The 26915-nt window shown below is 41.2% G+C and overlaps 1 protein-coding gene across 2 annotated transcripts in view; it reads left to right on the plus strand.

The window, feature by feature from the left end:
• Positions 1-12781: 12781 nt before the first annotated feature.
• Positions 12782-26915, plus strand: part of ANXA2 (annexin A2) — a 31088-nt gene continuing 16954 nt past the window's right edge. Inside the window, exons 1-3 of one of the 2 annotated variants that reach the window (XM_069798008.1) lie at positions 12782-12857; positions 18367-18426; positions 22532-22631. In XM_069798008.1, the coding sequence (XP_069654109.1) occupies positions 18379-18426; positions 22532-22631 (148 nt within the window). In that variant the 5' untranslated portion in view covers positions 12782-12857; positions 18367-18378. Of the gene's footprint in view, positions 12858-13438; positions 13538-18366; positions 18427-22531; positions 22632-26915 lie in introns of those variants that run through there. The other variant, XM_069798007.1, reaches the window with a different exon arrangement.

Below are 26915 nucleotides of genomic sequence, written 5' to 3' on the forward strand. Positions count from 1 at the left end.
TGCGGATGTTTGTAGTCCAGCGCTAATGGAGCGGCCTGTCCTGCTGCTTGGGATTATTTCATTCTGGGTGCAGGACTTTATCTTTGCTAAGTCTCATGCAATTCTTGTTGGCCCAATCATGCTGTGTGTCCAAGTCTCTCTGAATAGTGGCTCATCTGTCTGCTCTTATCTGTGTCTTCTCCCCATTTGGTGTAATCTGCAAACTTGGTGAAAACTGATTCCATCGTGTTATCCAGATGACTTACAAGAATATTGAGTAGTATTGGAGCCAGTATCAACCCCTGGGAAGCTCTGTTCATGACCAACTCAACTGCTAGTTCAGCTTTGAGGCACTAACTACTTCACTAAAAGTGGAAGAAGCCCTCTGAGAACATAAGGTTTTCCATGCTGTATAAGATCACTGATACTGAGTCTGGTTCTCCCCATTCACTGCTGTTAGGATTAAATTGATAGCTTTGTGTCATATTCAGGCAGTTGTTTTGGAGGACTAGAGGGGGAATTCTTACCTGGCATTTGAGATTACTGGTTGACATACATGCAAAACCATGGAACTTTATCAGTCCTTCATATTAGCATGAATAACTGCAATGGGTTATTGGTTGTGAAATCTAACTTTTCTTTATTTCTGCAGTAATAAGTGTATTCAAACTTTATTTGCACTATGCACTAATGAATCACTTACAAACTGCTTTCATTCCCATATGTGACTAGCTAAACCTCTTCACCTCTGTTTGACTGCAAAACCTTTTAGGGATACAATAGACACTGTCTATGTAAAATATGTTAGGAATAGATTTACTCTGTTTTTTCTCTGTCTTCTAATGTAGCCTAGCAGCTGGAAGCACAGAAAACTGGGACCAAGTGACCAGACATCCATTCCTGTGCTGGCAGATGGGAGCTGCCAACAGCAAGTGACTGTCCAACCTCATGCAGTGATATTCAGTAGCAGACATTGAACCATTTGAAGAGGTACTTCTTTTGCTTCTGATTTGATTGCCCTGAATTTTAAATAGCAGCTTGTCTCCGAAAGAGTATAAAAATCAGCTTGGGTGTGATCTTTCAGAATGTTTAGTGCTGACCTCCATTTAAGATGCTTTTAGTTCTACTAGTAGAAGGAATTGGGGCATTTTCAGTCTCTCCCCCTGTCTTAAGTCTGACTGGATGTGTAACTTTCTCAGATGCTTCTCTGAGAAGTTACACAACTAAGCTCCTTGTTTCTTAACAAAATACAGCCTTTCTTACAAGTGTGGGTAGAGTCCTTCCCAGAAGCACTGTCATTGCTTGATATATTTCTCTGTGCTAAAAGTATGTTTGCTTTATTTTAATTGCTGTTAAACTGTATTTTTCTGCAGAGATTCTTAAATTTTGTTTGCAAGTTCAAATTCCATTACTCTGTGCCAAAATTATTATATGAAAATGTTTTCAAAGGTACATTGCTATATTATATATGCCAAATTAAATTTCCTTCTTAATGCCAGAAGACAACTTTGGTGGCCAGGTGACAGTCTGTTTAAACACAGAGCATTTGAATTACACCTTATCTTACTTGTAGGTGGAGGATTGTCATTGACAAAAAGCTGATCCCAGCCATTCTGAGCCTTATGAAAGTCTTCTGTAGATAATGTCAAGGCTGCTTTTACTTATGGCTGTCTTGACGGGCCATTGTCCTATACCTTGTAGAGGGATTTTGTTGTTGTTGTTTTTATGGAGCTGCAACAATAGACTGCCAATTTCTAAATTGTTTGTAGAATAATTTACTGTAATGATTGTTAAACAGTATCAGTCCTAGTGCAGACTTCAGAGCATTCCTCCATAAGGACACTTATCTCTTCTGTGGGGTAGGATGCTCACCCAGTGAGGAAGAAAAAAAAAAAAAGCCATGAAAGCCCCATTCTTCCATAAGACATCATGGTAGTTTTGTATAAAGTGTAACAGTAGAGGTAATACAGAGGAAACAGTCTTTCTTTTTATTGCTTGTGATTGAAAGATTTCAATAAATATTAAAAGAACATTGTCACTTTTAACTCAATATTAGAAATAATGAGTAATAGTAACTACAGGGGGGAGGGAGGAGCTATTAAAGAATCCAGCAACATATTCCCTGATTCTGTAAATGAAATATAGCAGCCACATCATTCTGTTTATCCACAGCATGTTATTACAAGTGTACCTTTCCTACTTTTGATTGGCCTAATAGAGAAAAACCAGTTGTTTATTTTTCCACTGGGCAAGGTCCTTCTTCAGAAGAGCCAAAAGGAGAAGTATGCTAATATTGCTGACCAAAACTACATAATCCAATCAGCGAAGCCAGCGTCCTTCAGCTTGACGGTGGTAGTTCACTTTAGTTATACAGATATATTTAGAGCCTGTCGTGGACAGAGCCAACTTTTCCAAAAGATGCATGAATACATCTCAGTTTCACTAAAACTTACTCAGAAGTATCTAGCTTAACAGTTTTCCACATGCACATGAGATTCCTCTGTTGTAAGGCAGCATGAGTGGCTAGGAATGTGATGTTACCTGCCTATGCCTCAAGAATAAGCACGTACCCCATCAGTGCCTCTCATTTCTTAGTTGCTGCCAAATTGATATAATTTGTGAAGAAAGAAAAAGAACAAGCTCCACCATGCCAGATATTACCTTTGCACAAAGGTAATGATCTTGACTCTTAAAAATCTAGAGTTTTAAAATAATTGTGAGTTTTAATAAGCCTTGACATACTTTTGAGAGCCTTTTGAGTGTTTCAGGGGTGTTTCAAGCCCTTTGATGCTCAAGGACATGACACTGACTACATTTTTTAAATTTTACCTTGAAGGGAGAGCTATAGACTCCCATTCCCCCCCACTGCCTTTTTCAGGGTATCTTGAATTCTCACATCATTTCAGGATTTTAGGAACTAATGCCTTCATAAAAACAGCATACATGACACTCTTGGAGCTAGCGATGCTGATAATGTTGTGTAAATGCAGTCAGTCCTTTGCTAGCAATGACCTGTGTGAGCACCATGAGAATAGTTAGATTTATATGTTTAAGCAGAAAAGGAGCCAATCAATTCGTCAACAAAACAACATCAAAGATGATAAAGTGGTGCCATATGAAGACTGATTGTTCCCTATCTATTGTGAGTTTTAATAAGCCTTGACATACTTTTGAGAGCATTTTGAGTGTTTCAGGGGTGTTTCAAGCCCTTTGATGCTCAAGGACATGACACTGACTACATTTTTTAAATTTTACCTTGAAGGGAGACATGCACTAAACGTGTTCCTGGGGAGGTCACAGTGGTATAACTACCCATCCTCCGCACAAATGTAGCGAGAAAGTTTGGGCATTTCCTTATAAAGATTTTTTTTGTGATCTCAAAGTACACTTCCAGTGTTCATACACAGGTTCATACACAAATATCTTTAGATGATCAACTGTGAAAAAAGAAAGAGACAAGTTTTTGACCAGTCCAGTGCTTTTTCAGACCTGAATCTGAAGTAAAAAGTGGCAAACTGTACATCTGGGCACAGAATCCATTGTTGGAAGCAATTATTCTCAATTAGAGTTTACATTTCTGTTTCTAGGTTAATTTTCTGCCTTGAGGATGCATCTGTATACCTGAGAGCTTGAGTATTTTCCCAAATATTTCTAATAGGAAGTCTTGCCTGTGACTGTTAATCTTGCCTCCCCTAAGGTTTGCTGCTACCACAGCTGCTGCTGTAGTGCATTCATGCTGTGGTTTTAAAGGAATGATGCAGCATAGCTGGTCTCACTGAGATTCCCTTGCTCTTCTCATGTCAGTTCTCCCTTCTGGTATACTTCTAGTGTAGAAAGAACAACATAAGGATTCTCTGTAAATATCCATGTTAATAATCAGTGTAGCCAAATTCACTATGAGATCAATGTCTTTTTCAGAAGCTATTTAAAAGCATCTATGAATAAAATGAAAATACTTGTTTAGAACTTCCTTCCATCACTGAAAATCAGATTTGGAGTAATGATGCAGCCTTGAAAATAATTCAAGTCTGTTCATGGGTCTTATCTTAATGCAGACTTTAAAATTTGTTTATCGCATAGTTCAGTGAACAGCATGAGTGCCATCCTGTGCCAGGTCTGCTGCAATTGATGATTCGCTAGATCCAAAAGCTCCACCTACCAAATCTTTGTGCAAGTAATTCAAAATAAATAAAAAAAAAAAAAATAGGAAGAAGGCAAAAAAATTCCTACTGAAACAAGTCACTCGTCAGTCTGTCTAGTGTGGGCTATACTGCCTGGCAGACAGAGCACTTCAACAAATATTTTAATAGTCTGGTTAAATTTGAGCTTAAAAAAGAGGGAAGGAAGTAGCTGTCAGAACCCCATTGCTTCTTATCCCCTCATATAACCATGTCAAAAGTTACCTCAGCAGTCAAAACCCATTTATTTCAGAACCATATCCAGTACTGCAGTTGTGCAGTTCTGTCCCCTTGATTGACAGGAGGACAGTAGTCTTGTGCAACTCTCTGGATATTCTTTGTTAATAGCAAGAGTAATAAAAAGGAGGTAGAATTACTGTATAGTTGCACATGCTACTTTGAACAGGTTTTGTAGTCATTTCCAAATTAACTAGTGCTCACATCACGGTTGAAATTCTTTGGCTTCTTTGTGAGTAACCTAAGCAGAATGCACACTAAGATTAATTAAACTGACTTGTTTAATCCAAAAGTAGCACGTTTGGATTAAGAAACCTGGAGGGAATATTGTACTGACACTGTCATTATCTGTGGAGAAAAAGAAACTTGTGGGTCAATGGACCTGTCACTAGAGCCTTTTTTCTTCTTTTTCTTTTTTCTTTTTTCTTTTTTCTTTTTTTTTTTTTAGTAACAAGCAGTAAACTTGTATGCAGGTGCATGAATAAAATAAGTTTCTTTCCTGCCTTCTCTACGGAAGATATTTCACATGTCATATTTATCAAAAGAATGCATTATCTTCCATTTACAGGTTTTCTACCAGCCCAAACAGACAAACTGAGAAGATAAAATACTGTACACATTTCTTTGGCTTTTAATGTCTGGCTTCATGCTACTCTGTCTGTAGGTATGCATGCAGGTCTAGCCTTCTGTACTGGCAAAACCATCCTGAAGGCTTTCTTTGGTACAGCCTCTTTCTCCACAGGAAGGATGACAGCTGTCTGTCTCTCTCCATGTCTGTTCTTGTTGATCAGTCAGCTAGGCTTCCACTCCTTTCCTCTGCTGTTTTGAACTCAGTTATTCTCTACAGACTGTGATGCCTGCTTGTTATTGTATTAATGACTTCCTGGATGATAGTAGCATTAGGAAAATAAACCTTAGTGTTAAGGACCTGTTTGAAAATTATCTGTAGCTGTGCTATCACTACAGCCTTTTGTTTAATCTCCTTAAAGTTTAAAGATCTGTTCCCTGTGTAAGCACTAGCTACTAGCATGCAGGACACAGCCACGAAAGTTATCCAGCTCAAGTAGAAATGTTTACTGAAGGCTTATTTGAAAGCAAACTGCAATGAAAATGTGAAGTATTAAATGTACTCCTTCATGCTAAAACAATAGGCTTTTAATTTATTTTTCTGATTCACTAAAAGAAGACATCTCTGGTTTTAGAATTCAGACCCGTGCATCTGACCTGGAAAAGCAAGTCTTAGCCTGTACAGCGGAAATCAATCTTTTCATAACAGCCATTCCCTTTCACTCAATCAACAGCTTTTTTTGAAGTCATGTTACTTTGCCTTAAATTTTATCTAAAGCTATAAGATGTCACTTGAAAGAGCAAAAAAAGACATCAGTGTAGACAGTCATATTTAATCAAGAATTTGTGACATTCCTTTGTGGTCCAATGCATCATTTGTTCCCCAGCTAGTAGCTCAGCTAAGCCTAATTAGGTAATGAAGTTCAGATCATGTAAGAACTTACTCAAAATCCTAAGTGTTTTATGTTATTTTGTACTAAAATAGGGTTGATATGTTTTAAACAAAAACACACAAAAAATGTTCCTGCTATTTCACAGAATCATTGATTTTAATTTAAATTTTACAGCTGTGTTCTAGATTGCTGTAGTAATAGTACGTGGATTTCTGTCAGTGAACTTTAATCTGTAAGTAATTTTTAAATTCATTACCATGGGCCATTTCAGAGGTGGCATGATGTTAAATAAAAAAGAGATGCTTTTTGCAGTATGCAGTCACTAGCCTGCAGGTTTGCCATAGGAACCTGTTTAAGGATTTTAGAGTAAGTTTAGATGGTGCTTAATTAGATTCCTTAAAACTTTCAGAATTATTCCCCAAGATTCTCAGGGACATATTTAAGGTGTGACAGCCTCCCCTGTACTTTGGCAGAGGCCAGGAGATTAATCCAAACCATGAGACTGTTTGTGTTCTGAGTCACAAAAGTGGAAAAAGCATGTAATGATGGGAAACAATGAAGCAGAACAGGCTTGGTCTTACATGAAACCTTTTAACACTATTCCTAGGAAAAATACCCTGAGGACTTTTGGCAGCTTCCATCTTTTATAGCTGTTTCTGTCCTTTGGCAAGACAGACCAAACTCTGTAGTGATTATTCATGCTGGTCTGTTCTGGATGATGTCAGGGGCTCCTAAGTGCATTGGTAAGATTTCCTACAGCGTTTTCCAGTGTGGTGGCAGTTTGGGGAACATTATTGTAGAGCTGGCAGCTGTGATCGTTTTAAGCACTGTGTCATCTAAACGGATTCAGAATCTCTCTTAATGCTGTAATATATACTGGTAGTCTGTTTATCCTAGCAGCGTTGTGCTGGTGTTGCAGGGAAAGCTGAATTCATCATAGTGGTTTTGAGATGTGTCATTTTAACCTGTTAATGTATACAGGACCAAAGACAGCATGATACCTAGATTCAGATGAAATTGCAACTCTCCAACCCTAAGTAGATTAAACTGTGCTTGAAGGTCTTCATGATAATCTGAGAACAGAAAGTAAAGTTACCTTCTTTAATGTCTGACTATGCTTTGCAGCCCTTATTTTGTCTCAGACTGCATGATTTTGGGATAAAATCACAGCTGGCTATCAAGCAGGGCATCAGGAAGTCCCCGAGGGACTGAGGAAGTTCACTGACACACAGTTACACACATAGTGACTGTTTGTTTGTGTATCCTGCGACTGTTTCATTCAGTGTAAAGATGCTGAGTTTATTCATGCCACCAATACCAGTACAAGGAATTTGGCAAGCGTGTTTCATTTCTGTTTATGTATGTAGCTAGGCGACGTCTCCTAGTCACACAGATGATTACTTCTGTGAGGCACACTGAAAAACCAAAATGCTAGCGATTCATGTTTTAGTTTAGAAATTGAATTGAACTCCAGACACTATTAATACTTGTGATGAATGTATGCTGGAGGAGTTACTTTTCTGTTATTTGGTACGCATGTATCTGAATTCCTGGTTTACCATTTGTTCATGATGCATATTCTTCACTGAATCTCTGTATCACTTGAATATGTATACCTCTCTGACTTACTCTAGTTAGCATGCCAGACAGAAGGAAAGAAGATGCAGTAGCCTGGACTGAGTCATGAGGGAAACAAGCCAACTGCACCTTTGAAGTTGCTGGCCCATGTTGTTACCTGTGTCAGCTAGATGAGAGTAACAATGGATCTTGCTTCCTTCTGAGCATCTCGACAAGCATAGATGATTCCATGTTGTTTTCTATTAACAGTGGACAGCCAGTGCAATGGGATTCCACCACGGTGACTCAAACTTTATGGGTTTTGGCAATTGTTAGTGACTTTAATTAGGCTGTTAATGTGCCCTGAGACAGCTTTCTTCATTATTAGCTTTTGTGCATAGTTAAAGGAGTTTCTGACTGAGTCCTGTAACTATAGTCTTAGCTAATATTTTGCTTTGTTTACTTCCTTGTCTTGATTTGGATCCCAAGTCACTCTGGCATGTGGTTCTTTGTGGAGGCAAGCTCCTTGTGCCCATAGGCTTAGAGTGAAAGGATTGTGAGATAAAAGGATGAGGGTGTTGTTTATGCTGGTAATGAGGAAAATCTTTGAAAAATAGAGTTCAAACTAACGTTATGGTCAGACATGTATGAAAGTGGCAGAGGAGGGATACTGAACAGCAGACAGAAATTAATTTGCAAACATAGAGTTGAGAAGTAGCTGAAGACAAATCCAGTGATAAAACAGTATCAGGATATAAGAAGAGACTTTTGGAAGTCATATGTGAGATGCAGCCAGCTGGTGGGAGAGAGAGGTAGATGTTTTACTAGCCATGAAAAGTATTTGCTGTCAGGTTCTCATGTAATGTGTGAAGCATTTTGAGATTCTGGATGGGAAGTAACTGTAGAACATAATGCCTGTCACGTCTTCGTCAGTTAAAATGATTGCTGAAATATACCCTTTAAACAAGGTTACATGAGCTTTCGTGTAATATAGACTCTGTATGAAACGGATGAAGATAAACTGGAAACAATTTGATGAATCTAATTAATTCCTGTATGTTGATGAAGTAATTTATGTTGTTTAGCATTTTCTTTAGCAGATGCAATACTTAGTCTTTGCCCTGAAGAGTCAACAGTTGAAAGATCAGTGAGAAGGCAACAATCTAAGATCACACTGCAAACCATAGCACTGCAAGGCATACAGTCCAGGTGTCCAGTTTCTAGCCTGGATGTCCTATTCAAAAGCATACTACCTCTCTGTACCCAGACTGAACTAGCAAATGCCACCTACCTTACCTATTACAATGCTTCATTTGTAAAATACACATGTAACAAAATATTAGAGAACTGGCTAACACACAAGATCATTCCAGAGATAAGTCTAGCTCTTTAAAAGGGATTATTTCAAGTAAATGAAATTCTGAGTGGAGAATAACATTTGTGCAGGAATGTGCATGTAGTGTAGGAATGAGATTGCACAGAATAGAATTGATCCGAGGGCTTAGGTTGTTAGGTGGAGCACCTAATAAGATATCTGGTTCTCTGGTATTGTATTAGATGAAAGATGGCATCAGTATTCTGGTATTCGATCTGTTTTTGAAAAACACATTGGAATTACAGTTCTGTAAGATTTAGAGTAAATCATGATGCATGTTAACAAAAACCATTGTATCCCCCCCCCGCCATCCCCTCCAAAACAACCCACAAACCCAAACCAAGTTAAACACTTTCAGTGTTTAGAGTTTTACTAATGCAGTCTTAAGTGTGCTTTCAGCAGTCTTTCCTCCTTTCTTCTATAGCCATAGATGTGATGACTTGCCAAGTTGTTATCCTGGGAACCCAGCTAGCATAACTTTAAAGTTATACTTAACTTTCCCTGTAACCTGTGATTACTCTAAGTGCTAATAACAAATCTACGTGTGTTTGTATCATGGCAGTTCCCAAATTAGATCAAATAATCAAGGTGCAAAAATAACACCCAGAGGTCTGCCTGATCCATATGTTAATCAGAATGGAATTTATATTATCCTCTTGCAACATAACACATTCAGGGAAGCAGCACTACATAGAGGCTCAGCCACACCTAAACCAGAAAGTCCTTTGTCCTGATCCTTTTTTTTTTTTTGTATTGAAGGAAAAAGCTTAAGTAGGCAATACCTATTGACAGAATTGTAGCCTTCATAATGCATCTTTGATTCTTTGTAGACAGCATCCTGAAAGAGTGTGAGCAAGATCTGTGTAGGTGGAGCCAAACGATCAGGGACAGAAGTGAGAGAAAAATCTATTGAAAGCCGGAGTGACCTCATATGCACTAATGTTATTGCAAAGATGAAGTTTGGGTCAGAGGGGAACTCAAATTGAATATTCAAGTTAAGCATAGCAAGCTTCCAGTAGTCTAACATAAGAAGACAGTGACAAGAAAAATCAGAGGTATTGGTGAGGTGGAAGAAAATGGTATATTGAATTGAAAGGAGAAAGGAAAAAAGAGAAAATTAGTATCAAACAATATTAAGCAGTAACAAAACAATGAGGGGGTTAGCAATGGTAGTGTCACTGAGACTGAGAGGATGGAATAAATGGATCTACAGCATGGCCATAGAGTATAGGAGGAGCCACAGTCACAGTGAGCTGTTGAAGGGAAGAATGAGAAGCTAGCGCAATTACATTTGTTTTTCCATCCACAGGACTCTGGGGAGCTCCAGTCAACAAAAGTGTGCTTTCTTTGATTTCTATGGTCAGCATGCAGGAAGCTGGAAATCACAAATAGGTAACTGCAGCTGAAGTAGTTGCCAGTTATTTGAAATATGACCTTCTATGCAGATATTTTAAGGGGGTGTGTGGACTAAGCAATGTGAAAACAAATTGAAAACCTTTCTTGGCACTGCCTTACTTGCAAGCTAGTTGCAGCACGTTTCTTCCAGTAAATCATCTGTGAGGCAGGCAAGAAAGAGACACTGGGCTTGTGGTAAGTGCAGTCCTTGTCCCTGTCTTTTATCCAGCCTGATGCTGACAGTAGTTACTTTAATATAGTGCTCGGGAGCAGTGGTCATGGACCAGAACCCCTTGTGATTGGTGCTGTACAAACCCTCCAAGCTTTGGGTAAATCTTCAGAAATAACCCATGTGACTTACAGGCTTATGTCTCGTTTTGAAAAGTGATTCAGGCACTTGGCTGCTGTTCTCTCATTGAATTAATTTCCTTTCCCTGTTTGGCAGATAACAGAAGTCTTTCTTACTTGCACAGTCTGACTGCTGCCTTCCTCAATTCACTGATTTTGCAGAGTTTTTTTCTTAAAGGTATGAAGAATGAATGTATTGTATTTCCATGGGCGGGATCACTAGGCCTTGGTATTAGGGGATGGTTGGTTGTTCTGCCAAAAGTGTTAATGTGCTTTCTGCTGTTCGTACTACTTAGGTTCCCCAGCTGGTGCCCTTGATGTCAGTTGACCTACATAAGAGGAGAGCAATTGAGGGAATTTATAATATGTTTGAATATAACTTTTGTATCTTCATGACTCTGAATATGGTTGCTCTTTTTTTTCCCTGTTGTCAGTCTTTTTTCTTTTGAAATCACTTCAACAGTCCCTGAAGCTTGTGTAGGTTCAGAGAGGCTGCTTTCTATTTTAAACTGAGGTGAATGTGTGATTCTGAGATTGAATAACTGATTATTAAGTTGTTATTAGAGACAACATTTCTGAAGCTGTTTGAATTGCTGGAAAATCTTTTTGTGCTACAGTTTATGTGGCTATAATGATAATAGTTCACTTGACATCACAGCTTTTGCAAACTCTTCAGATGAAGATCTAGTTAACCAAAATTAATGGTGGTATATGATCTACTTCAAATTTTAAGAAGAATTGAGTTATTAAAAAGAGAACAATTTTCTAAGGAATGGGAATAGTAGTGTCATTGGAACAGGCCGTAGTAGAGGACTGAAAGGTAAATGGACCTTCAGTTAAGAGAATGAATGTGTTCATCTTTGAATTAATTAATATGTGACTCAGCAGACTGTATAGAAGAAGGCAACATATATATTGCATGTTGGCAATACATTACATGTGTGAAAACACTTTTTTTTTTTTAGCTGAGGGTATTGTGGTTATGCTTTTCTGCTTTTGCTTTAAGAATGTTTGACAATCCCCTGAGGGACTGTGCATCCATTAGTAGGCAAATTGGCTGCATGGCTTCTGCTCAGCTGCCTATCCCTATTTAAAGCCCCTAAAGAATACTGCAGTACAGAATGGCTATTACTTCTAGGACTGTAAGTATTTTTGATCTGTGAATCACCTTTCCAAGTCGCCAGGGTTTTTTTGGTTTTTTTGTTGTTTGTTTTTTTTTTTTTACTAAGAAACCTGAAAAGCAGGGGGAAATTATCAGTTTAACTGTTAGTGACAAACAGTGGTTGAAGTGGGATACCCAGGAATTAATTTTTAAAGACAGGTTCGTTAATAAACAGAGAAATAACCCCAGTGGCCTTGCCAAAAAGAAAGGTAATGTGTCAAACTAATGCAATACCGGCACTGATGATGTTCTCTGACAAAATGCTGTTCCATGCTAAGCTTTTTCCTATGGCTGTCCCTTTCATATCACTTCTGTTTATTCAGAAAGGGGCTATTAATGTTATTTTCACCTTCTGCAATGACCAGTTCACCTGTCGACTCTGTTGTCTCCATGTTTGAAGTCTAGTGTGGTATTTCTTACTATTTTCTCCCTTTTTGTATCTCTCTGATCTTGTTTCATCCCAGCAATTACTTTGTCTCTCAGCCTGTGTTCTTGTGTCTCTTTTGTGCTTGCCTGCTTTTGCCAAGACTTTTTATGCACCTGGTCAAACCTAGAACTTTTTTACCCTGTTTGTCTGCCAGGAGATATCTCTGTCTATGCCAACGAAAAAACCCTTACAGCAGAGGCAAATACGTCTTTGCAGAATCAAAACCACTCTGTGACGACATACTCTTGAAAGGACTACCTAAAGGTATTCACCTGCAGGGGATTAAAAACACCACACTTAAATTACAGAAATAACTGCATGTATTGGGAACGGGGAGCATTTGCTTTTTAAGTATTTGGGACTGACCACCAGTAAATTGGCCACACTGTTGTGGTGAAACAGTAATCTAAAGTGATCCAACTGAAGATCTTCTTTTGCAAATACTTTTTAACTGTATCTTGCTTTTGTTACTGGTGTAACATCTGGGCTTCAGTAATTTATTTTCCACTAGTCAGACTGGCAGAAGTTTTGATTTGCCCACCTCCCACCCCCTTCTGGGTGTGGTATGCCTGTCCGGGTTATCTGAGCGTGATTCAGCGAGCCTCCGAGCAGAGCTCGTGCTTTGGCCTTTATTGCCTCTGCGGCAGACATCATTTAGACTTCTCGCAGCTCCGATACGCACTGAACTCTGAGCACCGAATCTTAGATATGGAAGCAGGCTTGGCTACAGCGGCGAGCTGTAGGGAGCTCGGTTCGCCATTGTATGAGCCCGGAGCGGGAGGCCGCGGTTCTGGCTCGGTGGCAGCCAGGCCCCAGTTTGGCGGGGCATGGGGCTGAGGGGCCTGGGCCGTCCTCTGCGTGCCTGGGAGGGAGGTGCTGTGCCCTGCCCGAGAGCCCGAGCACCGTCCCAGCTGCGCTGCTCCAAAGTACGGGCTGCAGCGACGACCTGCTGTCCCTGTAACGCAGGGCAGAGGGCTGGGGCTTGGGGGTAGGGGGCACCGGGGCAAGCGCCGCTTCCCTCACGTCCGAAGGGAAGGGTGGGCAGCCGCCAAGCGGCTTCCGCGGCGCCCCTCGGAGAGCGGGGCTGGGGGGCGAGGGCTGGGCGCCGACCCCCGCACCCCAGGGTGCTGCTCCCGGCGCTTCCAGCGCAACCTCAGAAGCCCCCCCCCCGCCCCCCCGGGGACCGGGACGGGGCCAGGGCCGCGCGGGAGACGGACGCGGAGGGAGAGGCTGCTTCTGCCCTACCCTCGCCCCTCTCCCTTGCTGCGGGAGGCGGGCGCGGCCGGGTGAGTCAGCGCCGCGCCGGGGGGGCGCCGGGGCGGGGAGGGCCCGCCCGGCCTTACAAAACCCGCCCGGGCCGCCGCCGGCCCCAGCCGCCGCTAGAGCCGTCGCTAGAGCCGCCCTGCCCGCCCCGGCCAGGTGAGCCCTCGCCGGGCGCCCCGGTCCCGCCAGCGCGGCACGGTGCGGGGGGAGTGGGGGGGCGGCGGCAGCCCCCCCGGGGCCGGGGTGGGGCCCGGGGGTGCGGGCGGGTGTCAGGCCGCCGTAGCCGGTTCCCCGGCGGGAGCGGAGCGGGCGCTGCGCGGCCGCGGAGCGGAGCGGGGCGGTGGCGTGGTGCGGCTGCCGCTCGCCTGCGCCCCGCGCTTTTCTTCTCTTCCTCCGGCGTCACCCGCCCGTTACTTCTCCGTGCTCGGCTTCGTGTTGAAACGGCGGCCTCCGAGGGCGAGGCTGCCCCCGGAGAGCTTGGCGGGCCCCGCACCAATACTGGGTGTGGCAGCAGCGCTCGGCCAAGAGGAACCGGCCCCAAACTTCGTCAAACTTCCCCAAATGCTCTCTTCTTCTCCTCCTTAAGGTGCACAACGGCTCGGCTGGGTTACCGATGGGACCGTAAACTCGCTTGTCAGCCCGGAGCCTCGCAGAGGCGCGGGCGGTGCCGGGCAGCCAGCCCCGCGGGCCGGTGAAGGCGGTGTCCGTTCGGCCGGAGCCAGGCTGGAGTTACTCCCGCGGGCGCGGCGGAGCCCCGAGCCCGCCCGAGCCGCCGCGCCGGTCTCTCGGCCTGCGGCAGCGGCCCCTGCCCTTCTAGAACCCCCAGGGCGTGGCTGCGGCTGCTGGCGCCGCTGCAGAGGCGGCCGCTGGCAGGGGCAGAAGAGAAGCCGTTGTACGGGGAGCGCTCCGGGCAGCCGGTGCTTACCCGAGGCTTGCCTTTAGCGCTCGGGCGCGGCGTGCCGGGGAGCCCCGTGCGGTTCCTTGCTCGCAGAGCCAGGCTTGGGCACGGGTCCCCCACCCTGCCCCCGCCGCGAACGGAATTGCTGAGATCTTGCTGCTGCCTTTTGGATTGTGAGTCAGCTTCGACACCACTTCCTCCTCGAGTGAGGAGGGGAGGTAGGGCATAGGAGTGTTGTCGCGTATTTTAGCCAGAGGAAAAGTCATGCAGAAGTGAGTTGCGTTCTTATACATAGCAGCTTTAGTTCTGTTTAAGGTTAGCTGGGTTTATGTTCATATTCAAACGCCCTGACTGCGCAGAGATGCGCAGACCCCGACATATAGGTCAAGAGTGAAAGAATCTTTTGGAATCTCTGTGCCTTTGAGTGATCCATCCCTGTGCATGCCTTCTGTTGGTGGAGCTAGTTGTGATAAGCAGCCCTAGTGAGTATAGTTTCTATTAGCTAACGTATGGAATGGTTTGCCTTGATTTTAAGCAAACAAACAAAAAAAACGTTTTCCTGTGAATCTCAGAAGTGAGCATAACCTGAATTTGAAGAAATAAAAGTCCTTCATTTTGTGAGCGTGTAGTATCTTCCTGGAATGGAACAATTATCTCCTGCGTTATTAGTAGTGTCTGTGAAAGAGAACAGTTACAGTAAGTTTGTGGTAGCATGGTTTAATGGATTTTGAAATTCTTTTCTTTAAAGCTAATTTTTTCTCCAAGTAGTGGCTTTAAAGGATCTGCTAAACCTTACTGAGTTGTTCGGGGAGATACAGCCTGCCTCGTTTGTACTTGCGGTTGTCGTATATAAATGAATGATTTTGAGTTCTTATTTCATTTACAGTAGATATTGCAGATTTTTGTCGCTTTCCCTCATCTCCTCTGTTGCCAGGCCTTGCCCTAGTTTTTGGAGACCTGACACAAATGTGCTCTGAGCGAAAGAGTTTCCATTCTCTCATTCTGGGGATGCCGTTTCCTTGGCTCAGATGGCTGGGAACACCCTTTGCTCAATCTCCGTCTGCAAGAGTACAAGTGCTTCTTAAAACGCTAACTCTGCTTATTGGGCAATGTAGTTGTTTGTGCATACCTGACAATTTTTTCCATGGTGTAATGTACATGAGCTGCCCCTGGGAATTGAGATATGGGGCTGCTTTTAAACACACACTCTTCTGTCATCAGTTATGGGGCTAAGGTACTGGATATGGACTAGGCCCAATATAACTGATTTGCAAACCAGTGATTACGGTGGGGGTCGAGGTCAAAACAGATGCTATCTCTTTTAGTAAAATAACGTATTTCAGGATTACGTAATGTGGATTTAGGAGGAAAACCACTTGTAGAAACTTGCCTTAAGGTATTGAAGCATTAGTTTACAGCTAGAAGGTAGAAGCTGAGTCTTTTCCAGTGTAAGGAATAACAAGTTAGTGCAAGTATTTTCCACTTACGTGTTCAAACCCACCCAGAACTTATCAAAACTACACCAGATAAAATCAACCCATCAGGAAACGGTGAGAGTCTGTTCTCAAATATGAGTGCCTTACAAAGCAGGGTGTGACAAGAGATGCGTTTGTTCTCCAAGTAAAGATCTTTCTCTGCAAAGATTCTTGCAAAAACTCCCCATTTTTTTTCTCTTGCCAGCTTGCTGCTGATGGGCGGTCAGTTGCTGTAGCACTGTTGTGTGCTGACGATATGAACCTCCCAGTTCCAGCTCTACGTGAGGGTGTGTTAGTTCTGTTCCTGGACTCTGTTCAAGTTTTTTGTTCCAACAAGCCTTATTCAATGTGGTTTTTAATTGATTTAGAAACAGGAGCCTTGCAAAAAGCTGTTCAGTGATTGTTTTGTGAAAAATTATACTGCAATTGCTTTGCTTCAGCTTTCACTGCTATTTTTTCTTCGTGACAAGCAAGACGAAAGGACTTCTGTTGCTCATCTTTGGTTTTCGTTGTAATACTGTCAGAGTACAAAGGTCTCATTGTTAGGCACTTCATTTTATTAAGAGTAAATATTAAGAATTTCATAACTCAGTAATATATCATCCCACTCTAACCAGCATAGTTAATAGTGCCAAGAGCTGGTAGCAGCTTATTACAACTTCTGCAGCCTATCTTTAAAGGGCTGGGCTGGATTTTTGCTCTGTAAAAGATTTATTCTCAAATAAGCTGATGCATGACCACGATTTTCATTCTCTGTCTTATTTTTCCTCCCCTGGGATCTCTAATTTTTCCTTGAAGTAAAGTTGCTTTTGTTACTTACACCTAGGTTGCTTCAGAAGACAAAAGGTTTTCTTGCTGTATTCTGAGTGAGGAAAGGTGTGATTACAGCAGTTATGCTACAAAAGCCATGTAATTGTGTTTCTGCATTTTATTCTCGTAACACTTGCTATATCTGCTGAAAGTAAGGATTTCTCTGCTTTCCTTTTGACATACACAAGGTTTACAGGAGCTAAAACAAAAAATAAACACTTGTTCTAGAGTTTTAACCAGATCTCCGTTATTAAGAAACTATTTCAAACTTCTTGCTGGTTCTCTGAGCTCTTGGTTTGAGACTGATCATTGCGTGGAGCGGAGTTTGCTTTTTCTGGGAAATTTGCCTGGGTGGCTAGTACTGCTTGCCTGAGAAAGCCCCACTACCATCAGAAGAGTGACTGATGGGAAGTAAAAAAAGAATCTGAATACCAGTTGAAAGGACATACCCAGGACTGGCTGCGCAATAGCTGGGAGTTGGCTCAGAGGGCTTGGTGTCTGGGAGCTGGATTGGGGGAACTGGTGACAGTGTGAAAGTGAAGGGAGTGGCACCCAGTGAGGCTGAAAATAGTGCAATTTTCGTTCCAGGCTCAGTTATCAATTAGTGGAATGTCACTGGTCTTGAGGTGTTGCTGTCCTTTCTCTCCTACCTCTCATCAAGCCAACTCTTTTCCCTGATTGATAATGCTCTCTACAGCTTGATTGTAGAGTTCCTGAGAAACAAGCTTTAATTTCAAGAGGCAAAATAACGTTTGGTGCAGGTACCAACCTGGATGACTAGAAGTTAGTGTGAGTGGCAGCGTCTGTCCTTTCAGTAGAGGAATTGGAGAGCAGAGTTTTGGGAACGCATCAAGCCTCTTGAGCATTGCCTCTGGCTTATAACCTTTGGAAAAAATTTCCTCCTTAGTTGAGAGACCCTTCCAGTAAAACAGTAATATAGCTCTGGCAAACTTCCCTGACCAGAACACCAGAGTTGAAAAAAGGCAGGGCATTGTAATATAACCATGTAACATCAGTGTTCATTTCTGCAATGTGTATAATCTATCTCAGGGTTGGATTTTCCCCTGTTTTTCTTCATATGTGTTAAGAAGATGTTATGCAGGTTCTGGCAATGGAGCAATGATATTGATTATCTTGCCTCGATAGCTCTTACTTTGGAGCTATCATTTTATGAGAGTCCTTGTTACTTAGTATCTGACAATCATGTTACTAACTGGTGTTTGTAGCTTGTCCTGTGATTCTTATTACTGGGGAGCCACTACAAACCTTATGATATTAGAGGCATTTGTGGCCTGTGTCCAAGATTAAAGATTGAGTAGCATTGTGATTTTATAAAATGCCTGCATGAATATAAATACTTTCAATGTATTCCATGAGTACTTGAGGAATTGAGCATCTGATTTAAATGCTACTACTTGTTGCTGCTTTTGGGCTTTGAGCTGGACCAGGCTATAATGTTTCTGCACAGACTTCTTGGTACCGAGTTGTAGGGTTAGTTGATTCTATTTCTAAGGTAGTGATTCTCCAGTTCCTAAGTTTAAGTATTTAAAATGCAGACTAAACTTTTTTTAAGGAGTAAAGATAAATTTTTATTGTACAATAGAATGAAGGCTTCTTGCTGTTGCATTATTAATGGTGGTGTGGCTTGGAAACTCTTAAATCTGCTTTTTTTCTTGGGATTAGCAGACTCATTGGACTATGTCACTTGCAGTGCTGCAGTGTTTCAGGACCATATAATATGCTGATGTAATGGTAAATACATTTAAGTCTACTTGTTTTATTTTTTTTTTCTCTTCCTCCAGCATTCTTTCAAGATGTCTACTGTCCATGAAATTTTAAGCAAGCTCAGCCTTGAAGGAGATGTAAGTATTATTATCTAGACAAGAAAGGTTTGTTTTACTTAAATGCCACATCTCGTTTCTTTTACAGGACTCTCTACCAACAATTGGACTGAGCTGTACAGTTTACAAGATTCCACACATCTCTTCAACTTACCTTGACTAAAAACCTAGTCAGTAGTGATCAGTTTTCAGCTACAAAGCAGCTGTAAACCATAGGACAATTATATGAGGTGACTAGATTTAATGATAGTTCTTCTAACTGGCCGACAGCATGAGCAGTATTCCTGTGCTGGGCCATATGAAAGAGACCACAAGACAAACTGAATGGCTAGTTCGCAACTGCAGTCCCTCTTTCTTCCAAAGGAACAAGTGAGTTAAGGATGATAAGAGAAGATGGAAATGTGTTTGGTTTTGCTGATACCTTCCAAGTTTTCTTTTCTTTTTATTTTTCTTTTTTTTTCTTTTCAATTAAAAGTAGAGAACATTACGTTACTTAATGGAAATTAAAATATTGGGGATCTTATTCCTGTAATGGTTGTCACCAAAACCAGATTACCTCTTGAAAAAACTTATTTTCTCAAAAGTATTTTCTCATTTTCTGTTTTGAAAAGCGTAAAGAATTCCCCCCCCCCCCCCCCCCCATCTGCACTTGCTTGATAGTTTTATTCAAATGCCGGAAAGCCACACTGGCTTTGTTTGATTTCTTACGTTGCAACATTAGATGGTAGGGTTACCAGTGTAGTGTCAGGATATCATGCCACAAATTTGAGGTTCTGTGATTGTCACTGAAGAGGAAGTGAATCGCATCCATGCATTATTTCATCATGTTGCTTATACTTGCAATATGCTATACTCTTAAATTTTGTAGCCGGTGACTCCAGATCTGAGCTTGTACAAGCAAACTTTTTGCCTATTTTTGTTACTTGTTGCAAAATAAATCTTTGTGAAAGACCTGTTGCAAAGAACTCGCTAGTGCACTGTAGGTAAGTAGCAAAGCTGATTTTGTACTGCAAGAGCAGTCAACTCTTCAGATTTCTTGGCTGTGTTTGTTTCAATGGAGAATTACTTTTGGAATAATAATTGAGCAATCTGTTCTCAAGGGCAGAAATGTTTCTTCCATGATGCTTGTGAGCAGTTGCAAAAGTCAAATTTGAATACTGTTCCATGCCAGCATTTTCATCAGAAATCCTGCCACAGAGTGTAAGAAATATCAGGCAGCTAGTTTATTCTGTAGATCCTAAGTTGGAAGCCAGAATTATTGAGTAGTTTGCATAAAGGATTTGCCCAGTTTCCCTAAGCAATGATTCAGCAAGTTAACGGATATTAAACACAGTAATTCAACCACCCATTTTTCTCAAAAAAAAGTTTTTTAACCTCGAGGGTATAGAATGGTCACAGCTGAACCCAAGTCCTGTCTTGTGCAATAAGGAATTTGTGCGTTCTGCGTCAGTGGTATAGCGGTTGATTTGTTTCAAGACAAAGAAACTGGCCTGCTTGCTTCAGCCAGGTATTATCTTCTCCTTCCTTTACGGAAAGGAGGGAGTTGAACTGAAGTCAATCTATGCTTGCAGTTTCTGCATCTATCCACAAGAGAGTACGGAAACATTCTGTAACAAAGATCTTGCTGTTATGCTTCATCTTGTGCTCCATGTTTGCACTGAGAACTGGAAGCCTATATTTTAGTCAGCACTTTATAGGCAGTTTTTCAAATGTGACTGATTATTTCTTTGAGGACAGGGAATACTGAGATGTAGATATGTTGAAAGGGTCTTGGTTTTTTAGAAGAAATTACACCACTTCAGCTTTTCTATTAGTGATATGTGCTTCTGCTCTTCCCAGTAGGGTTGAATTCGTCAAACTCGGCGGATGTAAACCAGTTGGAGAACCTCTGAAGCATGCTACATATGTAGGGAGAAAAAAAACCAGCTTTCTGTGCTTTAGTCTGGCCCAGATTGCTTGTGCAGTTACACACTAGCTGGACTTTTACTGCCACATCATGGAAAATTTTGTATTGAACTAAATGGAAAGTCAGTTGGAAAAACTCTCTTGTCTGAAAACGTACAGTACCAGTACTGTGGTACAGTAGCGTACCAGAGTAATTTGAGACCATATAGTCTGGAATTTAAATGGCTGTTTTTCATAGGCAGAATAATCACCCTGACAAGACCTGTGTCTACTCCACTGAAGTACTCAAGACAGTTGCCTGAGAGAGTAAAGCATAGTCTTTGTGGATGCTGAATTTGAAGATGGTCCATTTATTGGTAGAATAGCCAGCAGAAGGTTTCTGTCTTTCCTGGATATACATATGTACATGGCACTTCTTGGGTCTTTTGACCGGTGTCAGGGGATTTGAATCCAAGTTGTTGCATGCATTGGGTGGAAGGACAGAGGAAAAGATGGCTCCCACATTGCAAATATGCTATGAGTTTTCTCAGTGTATGATATCATCTTACAGTAAAATACTCTGTCCAAATGACTCGGAAAATACTTAGAGCTGGGTGGAAGGAGAGGTACCCAACTCTGCTAAGCTCACCAGGCAACTTGCTTCAGATTATCCAGCAGTGCTGGTTAATTAGATAGAAGTGCCACTTGATTGTGTATACTAATGGGGCTTCAGTTTAAGAATCCTTCAGGCACACGGATTTCTCTGAGGCTGCATTGCCCATCTCCATTTACTGTTTCTGTTAGCGATTTGATCTGCTAACAGGAAAGGCTGTGTTTTGTGGTGTGGCTGTGGGCCAAACTGGGGCCACTTTGCTAGGTTGAGCTGATGGTAAGAGACAAAAGAAAGAATGGTTCAGTTTATCGGTGCTTATTTGACTTTCCATCTCCACAGCATAACACAGACTGTCTCAAGAAGGCACGGTGATTACTGCCAGAGGAATCTGCTCAGGACAGTGTGACCTCTATAGAATAAAGTGAAATGTAGTCAAAGACCATGGAATTTTTTCGTTGAAATTTGTCCTCCTTTTAACAATTTGTATGTAAAAATATCCTCCAGGGATATTAAGATAGCTTAGTCTTGTTTACAAACCCAGCTTTCTGTTGGAGTTAGGGACTGAAACAAAGGTTTCCAGGGATCGTTACCAAGAAAGCTTAGTGGTTCATTCACTTAGGAAACAGCTCTGGCAATTTCAGGTGTTAGTCACTCCACCTTTCTGCCAGAGGTTTAGGTCTCTAAATTGAACTCAACAGAGTGGGATTTGTGAATATTTCTCAGCTGTTTATATGAAAATCTGTGGTTTAGTTTAACCTGCCCATGGGAGGCGATATGAGCTAAACTGTTAGCTTACACTGAAGCAGCTGAGAAGAGTTGAATCTCTCTTCTGGTGACCTCCTGTTAGAAGCTATAATCCTCAGGAGAGGACAATAATAAACAGCTGATAAAATCTGGCAACTTCTAAAATGTTGCAAGTGTTTATTAAGTGAACTTAACCTGCAAGTCCTCTTATTCTTAGCAGAGGTAATTTGAAATGTCATTTGGTTTTGTTAGCCTCGTGCTGCTTAAACCAAGTATCTGCAGGCATAGAGTTTCAAAGGGAGATTGAGAGTAACTTCTGCTTTCTAGAACCATAGGCTTAAAAAGATTTTTTTGGTGTTGCCTTTCAAGTCCATGAGATAGGGCACAAAACTTGCTCTGACTTACTCATTGTTAATCTTCCGTCTCCTCCTACTTTTTTTTTTTTTAAATTGTAGCCTGTAATCCAAAGTAAAGTATTGGCTTTGATTCTAAAATACTTCAGACATAAAGTTTCTTTGAATTAGCTTTCAGTAGTCAATTTCCTTCAGATCTAGCCAGAAAACTCCAGATTTTAGAAGATTGAGGTTTAGTGAGTAAACTTGGAATGTGCTAGGTTTTTGCTGTGATAATATATAATACCTATTTGTATATATTCTTTGTTGTAACAAGCATGGCTGTGAGTGGATTTCTGGACAACACATATCAGGAGAAGAGAGTTGGGTGGCTCTTAGCAGAATTCCATTTTTGCAGATACACGATGGCAGTTCTTGTATTTAAAAATTTGGCAAAATACCAGTTAACCAAGAGGCATGTGTTTTATTAATTGCAGTGAGGACAGGATTACATGATTTAACTTTGAGGTTGTTTTTCTTCTTTTTCTTTTAGCATTCTCTCCCACCAAGTGCATATGCCACAGTCAAGGCCTACTCAAATTTTGATGCTGACCGGGATGCTGCAGCCCTGGAAACAGCCATCAAGACCAAAGGTGAGGAATTTGGGCTGTGGCTTTGATTCTACTTGTAAGATAGAATGCTGGTGTGCAAAAAAACAAACCAAAACAAAAAAGGTACTGTGTCTCATGACCAACATTTTAATATGCTTACTCTAGGATACCTATTTGTTGTGGTTTAACCCCAGCCAGCGACTAAGCATCACGCAGCCGCTCACTCAGTTCCTTCCCCAACCCAGTGGGATGGGGGAGAAAATCAGGAAAAGAAGTAAAACTCACGGGTTGAGATAAGAATGGTTTAATAAAACAGAAAAGAAGAAACTAATAATAACACTAATAAAATGACAGTAGTAATAATAAAAGGATTGGAATATACAAATGATGCACAATGCAATTGCTCACCACCTGCCAATCGACACCCAGCTAGTCCCCGAGCAGCGATTTCCCCCACCCCCACTCCCCCCAGTTCCTATACTAGATGGGACGTCACACGGTATGGAGTACCCCCTTGGCCAGTTTGGGTCAGGTGCCCTGGCTGTGTCCCGTGCCACCTTCTTGTGCCCCTCCAGCCTTCTCGCTGGCTGGGCATCAGAAGCTGAAAAATCCTTGACTTTAGGCTAAACATTACTTAGCAATAACTGAAAACATCAGTGTTATCAACATTCTTCTCATACCTAGCTCAGAAACATAGCACTGTACCAGCTACTAGGAAGACAATCAACTCTATCCCAGCTGAAACCGGGACACTATTTTAGGAGGTATTGGATTTCTCAGACCTCATTGATTAAATCTTGACCGAGTTAAACTTTGAACTCTGTAAATGCATGCTTTGAATATGCTTTTGAAGTTTGTAGTCTAGAGTTGTTGAGGTTATCATTGAAAATGTCCACATTTTTCTCTTGAATCATGAGTACTTCAAATTCTACTACTTTTCTGCCACTGAGAATGAAGTGTCAACTTCTGTGGCAGTGATTTGGGACCAAGCTCTGAATCATGGATTTCTACTGGATTATTGGATTGGACGTTTCTTCTTCCTTTCAGCTCTCCAGACAGCTGAATAGGGATGGTTTGAACATTTTTCTCCTGGGTTTCGAACTAAATGCTCACGTATCTTGTATTAATTTGGGGTCAAAGAAAGTCCTAGAAACAACAGGATCTAGTTTCTGAAATGATGTTGCAGTATTTCAGGGGCAGGGCAATGTGAGAGTCCTCTGCTTCTCTGAGCCAGGCTCTCAGGCAGGCTTCCATCTCCTTATATCAGTGCTAGGATCCACCACTTCCACAGACTGGTAGGAGACCGTGATGGAGCAGGGGAGAGATGCAGCTGCATGGAAAAGCCTGGTATACTGAAACAATCAGGAGTACTGGGAGTATGAACTACAACTCTGGAGTAATACCTTGGTGGTACTCCCCAGGGCAGTGATCCGCTGTCCTTGTCCTGCTCTGTGACAAAGAAAGGGTGTGCCACGCTCTCCAGACTTCCTCCAGGCCGGGGAAGCAACAGCTGGGTGTAGCTGGAACTGCCAAGTCTTTTGCCTACGTGTCAGGAGAGGGAGAAATTTAAAAGCCAAACAGTTTCTCATTAGAGAGAAATACAGAGTCTTCTATTGGTGCCAACAAAGCACATGTTTGACTTGCTATGAAATGTAAAATATTGCCCCTCCCTAAGAAGCATGAGGCTTCCTTTCGCAAGATTTCTTAGTTTAACTGGAGAAATCCCTTGTCTGCTCAGTAAAGTAGGTTCAGTTCTGATTTTGAATAATTTTGTGATTTGTTTTTATTTAAAAAAAATCCTCTTGCAAGAGAGGAGTAAATGTCATTGTGTTTGGCAGAAGATGCTTTGTGAGTATGTAGAGTTTTGTCTAGACTTAATAATTTTTTTACAGCTCTGATTATAGGCGAAATCTAAAACATGTCAAAAATACCGTCAGACTTTCAGGATAGGTATAAATTTACACATTTTAGCACTCAAGCTGTTAATTAATGCAAAAGGAAGTTGCAATATCCTAGGCAGTACAAAAGCTTTTCCAGTCAGGATAGTCAAGCTCATGTCGCTTTTTCACTTTCTTCCAGCAAAGATAAGCAGTTTGCTGAGTTTGGTTTCAAGATGCATGGAAAGGTTTTGCTAGATGATTCCCAATCCTTTGAGGGAAACTTATTCATGGGCCTGCATGTTTGTAGGATTGAGCTTATCTCTGCTTATTAGCTTGTTATTCAGGAGCTTTTTGGGGAAGGTGGCTTTAAAGGGGAGAATCTCTTTATGGTTTTAATACTGAATCTTCCACCATAAAGACTCTCTCAAAGGAAGTACTCCTGGGGGAAATAAAGTACAAGTGTGTTAGGACCTTTCTTCCATGTACTGTTTCCTTGCACTTCGAATGCTTGGTTACAGGATATTTGCATCTGCTAGTTCAGAAAATTTGCTAAAATGTGAAGTCTCTAAAATATATGTGGGGTTTTTTCAAATGAAAATTCTGAATTATCCAGACAAGAATTGGTTTTCTACAGTGATGTAAACAGCTGCACAAAGAAATTATTCTGCAAGAAAACATTTTAAAATATTTCTGGGAAATATCTTCCTAGTTTTTGAGCTAAAAATACAACACTCATAATGAACTAACAGTGCATACCCACAGCAGCTACCTTTTCCCTAGGAGGTATCACTGATTCTCTAGCAATTAGTTTGCATTTTATGCAGAAGGTAGAAATTAGCAATGTAAGTTGTTATAGAATTGTAAAGAGTAATATGACTTGTTCTTGTTTTTAAGACAGTGAAAGAGTGAGAGTTATATAACAGATATAAATACATACACAAGCTCTTTTTGTGGTTGAGGTGATCAGTTTCAAAAAACAATGGACATAACAACTGAGCATTTGGGGGGCTTTACTCTATACAGGATAAAGGACTCCTGGTATGTGAAACCCATACCTTTTCTTTGTTTTGAAAATCTCAGTCTTTACATGCTGTAATGGGCCTGTGTTTCACAATTATCAAAGTAGTCTTTCAGATTGTATCCTTTATAGCACTACTCTGGTAATTATATCTCGTAGAGACTTATCTCTGGGAAAAACCATTTGGGTGTACCTTCTGTATTTTCACATAAACAATGGCAAGTATGGTATTTGCAGTCTGGGTGGGCCAGTTTTGAACAGTTACCATCTAATTAATTCTCCAGCTGTTTCCCAGTAGTGCAAACTCCTGAATCGGAGTCATGAATCTCCATTTTGGTGATTGTGTGTAAAATGCGTAAAACTTATTTTACTGGCTAAACAACAGCTGTGTATTTGTTTTAGGGCAAAGGTCTGGGGTAGGGTGTCTAACTGTTCTGCTCTATATAATACCTAAATATTCCAGCATTTGTTCACACTCTTCAGGTTAATTCCTCACCCATCTATCTATTGTGGGATCTGTGGGAAATACCATGATGTGTTTATTGGGGCTTAGATCTATCTGCAAAAACTATACTGCACAAATACATTGCCCACCCCTTTGCTGGGCTTTGAGTGGAGTTTAATTAAATGCAGGGGTTTTTATATGTATCCAACAGCCTGGAAAGGGAGACATGCAAAAATGGCTCTAGATGATATAAAGCTAGTTTGTAGTTAGCAATAGTTCAACCTAGAGTTTGCATAATGCAAATAACTTGTTACAATTCTGGCTTGTTCCTTTTGTAATAAATGTCATTGCTATGCCAGTTCCATTTTTATGCTATTTGGTTTTTCTGTAGCGAGTTCATCTGGTGTCTTAGCATGTCCTTTGTAAATGTTGGCTTTTTGCTGTATAGGACAAGAGGCTGTTTAATTTCTGTATAATGCTCCATTGTGCCCTGAGATTAGCTCAAGTATATGAGCCTAAATAGAACAAACTAACTAGAAGAGTACTAACAGAGCATATGTTAGGTTTCCTTTTAATTCTTTGTAGGAAAGAAGATTGCTGAAGTGTCTTTTCTTTTTCAGAGTTATTCCCTAGCATTGTGACTTTGTGTGTCTCACATACTTAATGAAATAATTTTATTGTCAGATTAGGTTGTGAGTAGTTAATTACTTACAGCCTTTTATTGAGGTCTCATGGTATACTTTTTTATTCCATGACTGGCAGAATTCAAACACAGGTTTGTTGTAGGAAAATGCTTAGAACATACATCTTTAATAAATTCATTATATCCAGAAATCGGTAAAAAAACAATGAGGTGTAAAACATAACAGGGGTCTCTGTAAGATTGAATTCACTGTTTATATAGTACAGCCAACAGGCCCATAACTTTTAACAGAGTTTTTAATGTTATGAAGTAAAAGTTTAGAGGAAATCTGCTGGCATGC

Source organism: Haliaeetus albicilla, chromosome 12 (genome assembly GCF_947461875.1).
Source record: "Haliaeetus albicilla chromosome 12, bHalAlb1.1, whole genome shotgun sequence".
NCBI classification, from domain to species: domain Eukaryota; kingdom Metazoa; phylum Chordata; class Aves; order Accipitriformes; family Accipitridae; genus Haliaeetus; species Haliaeetus albicilla.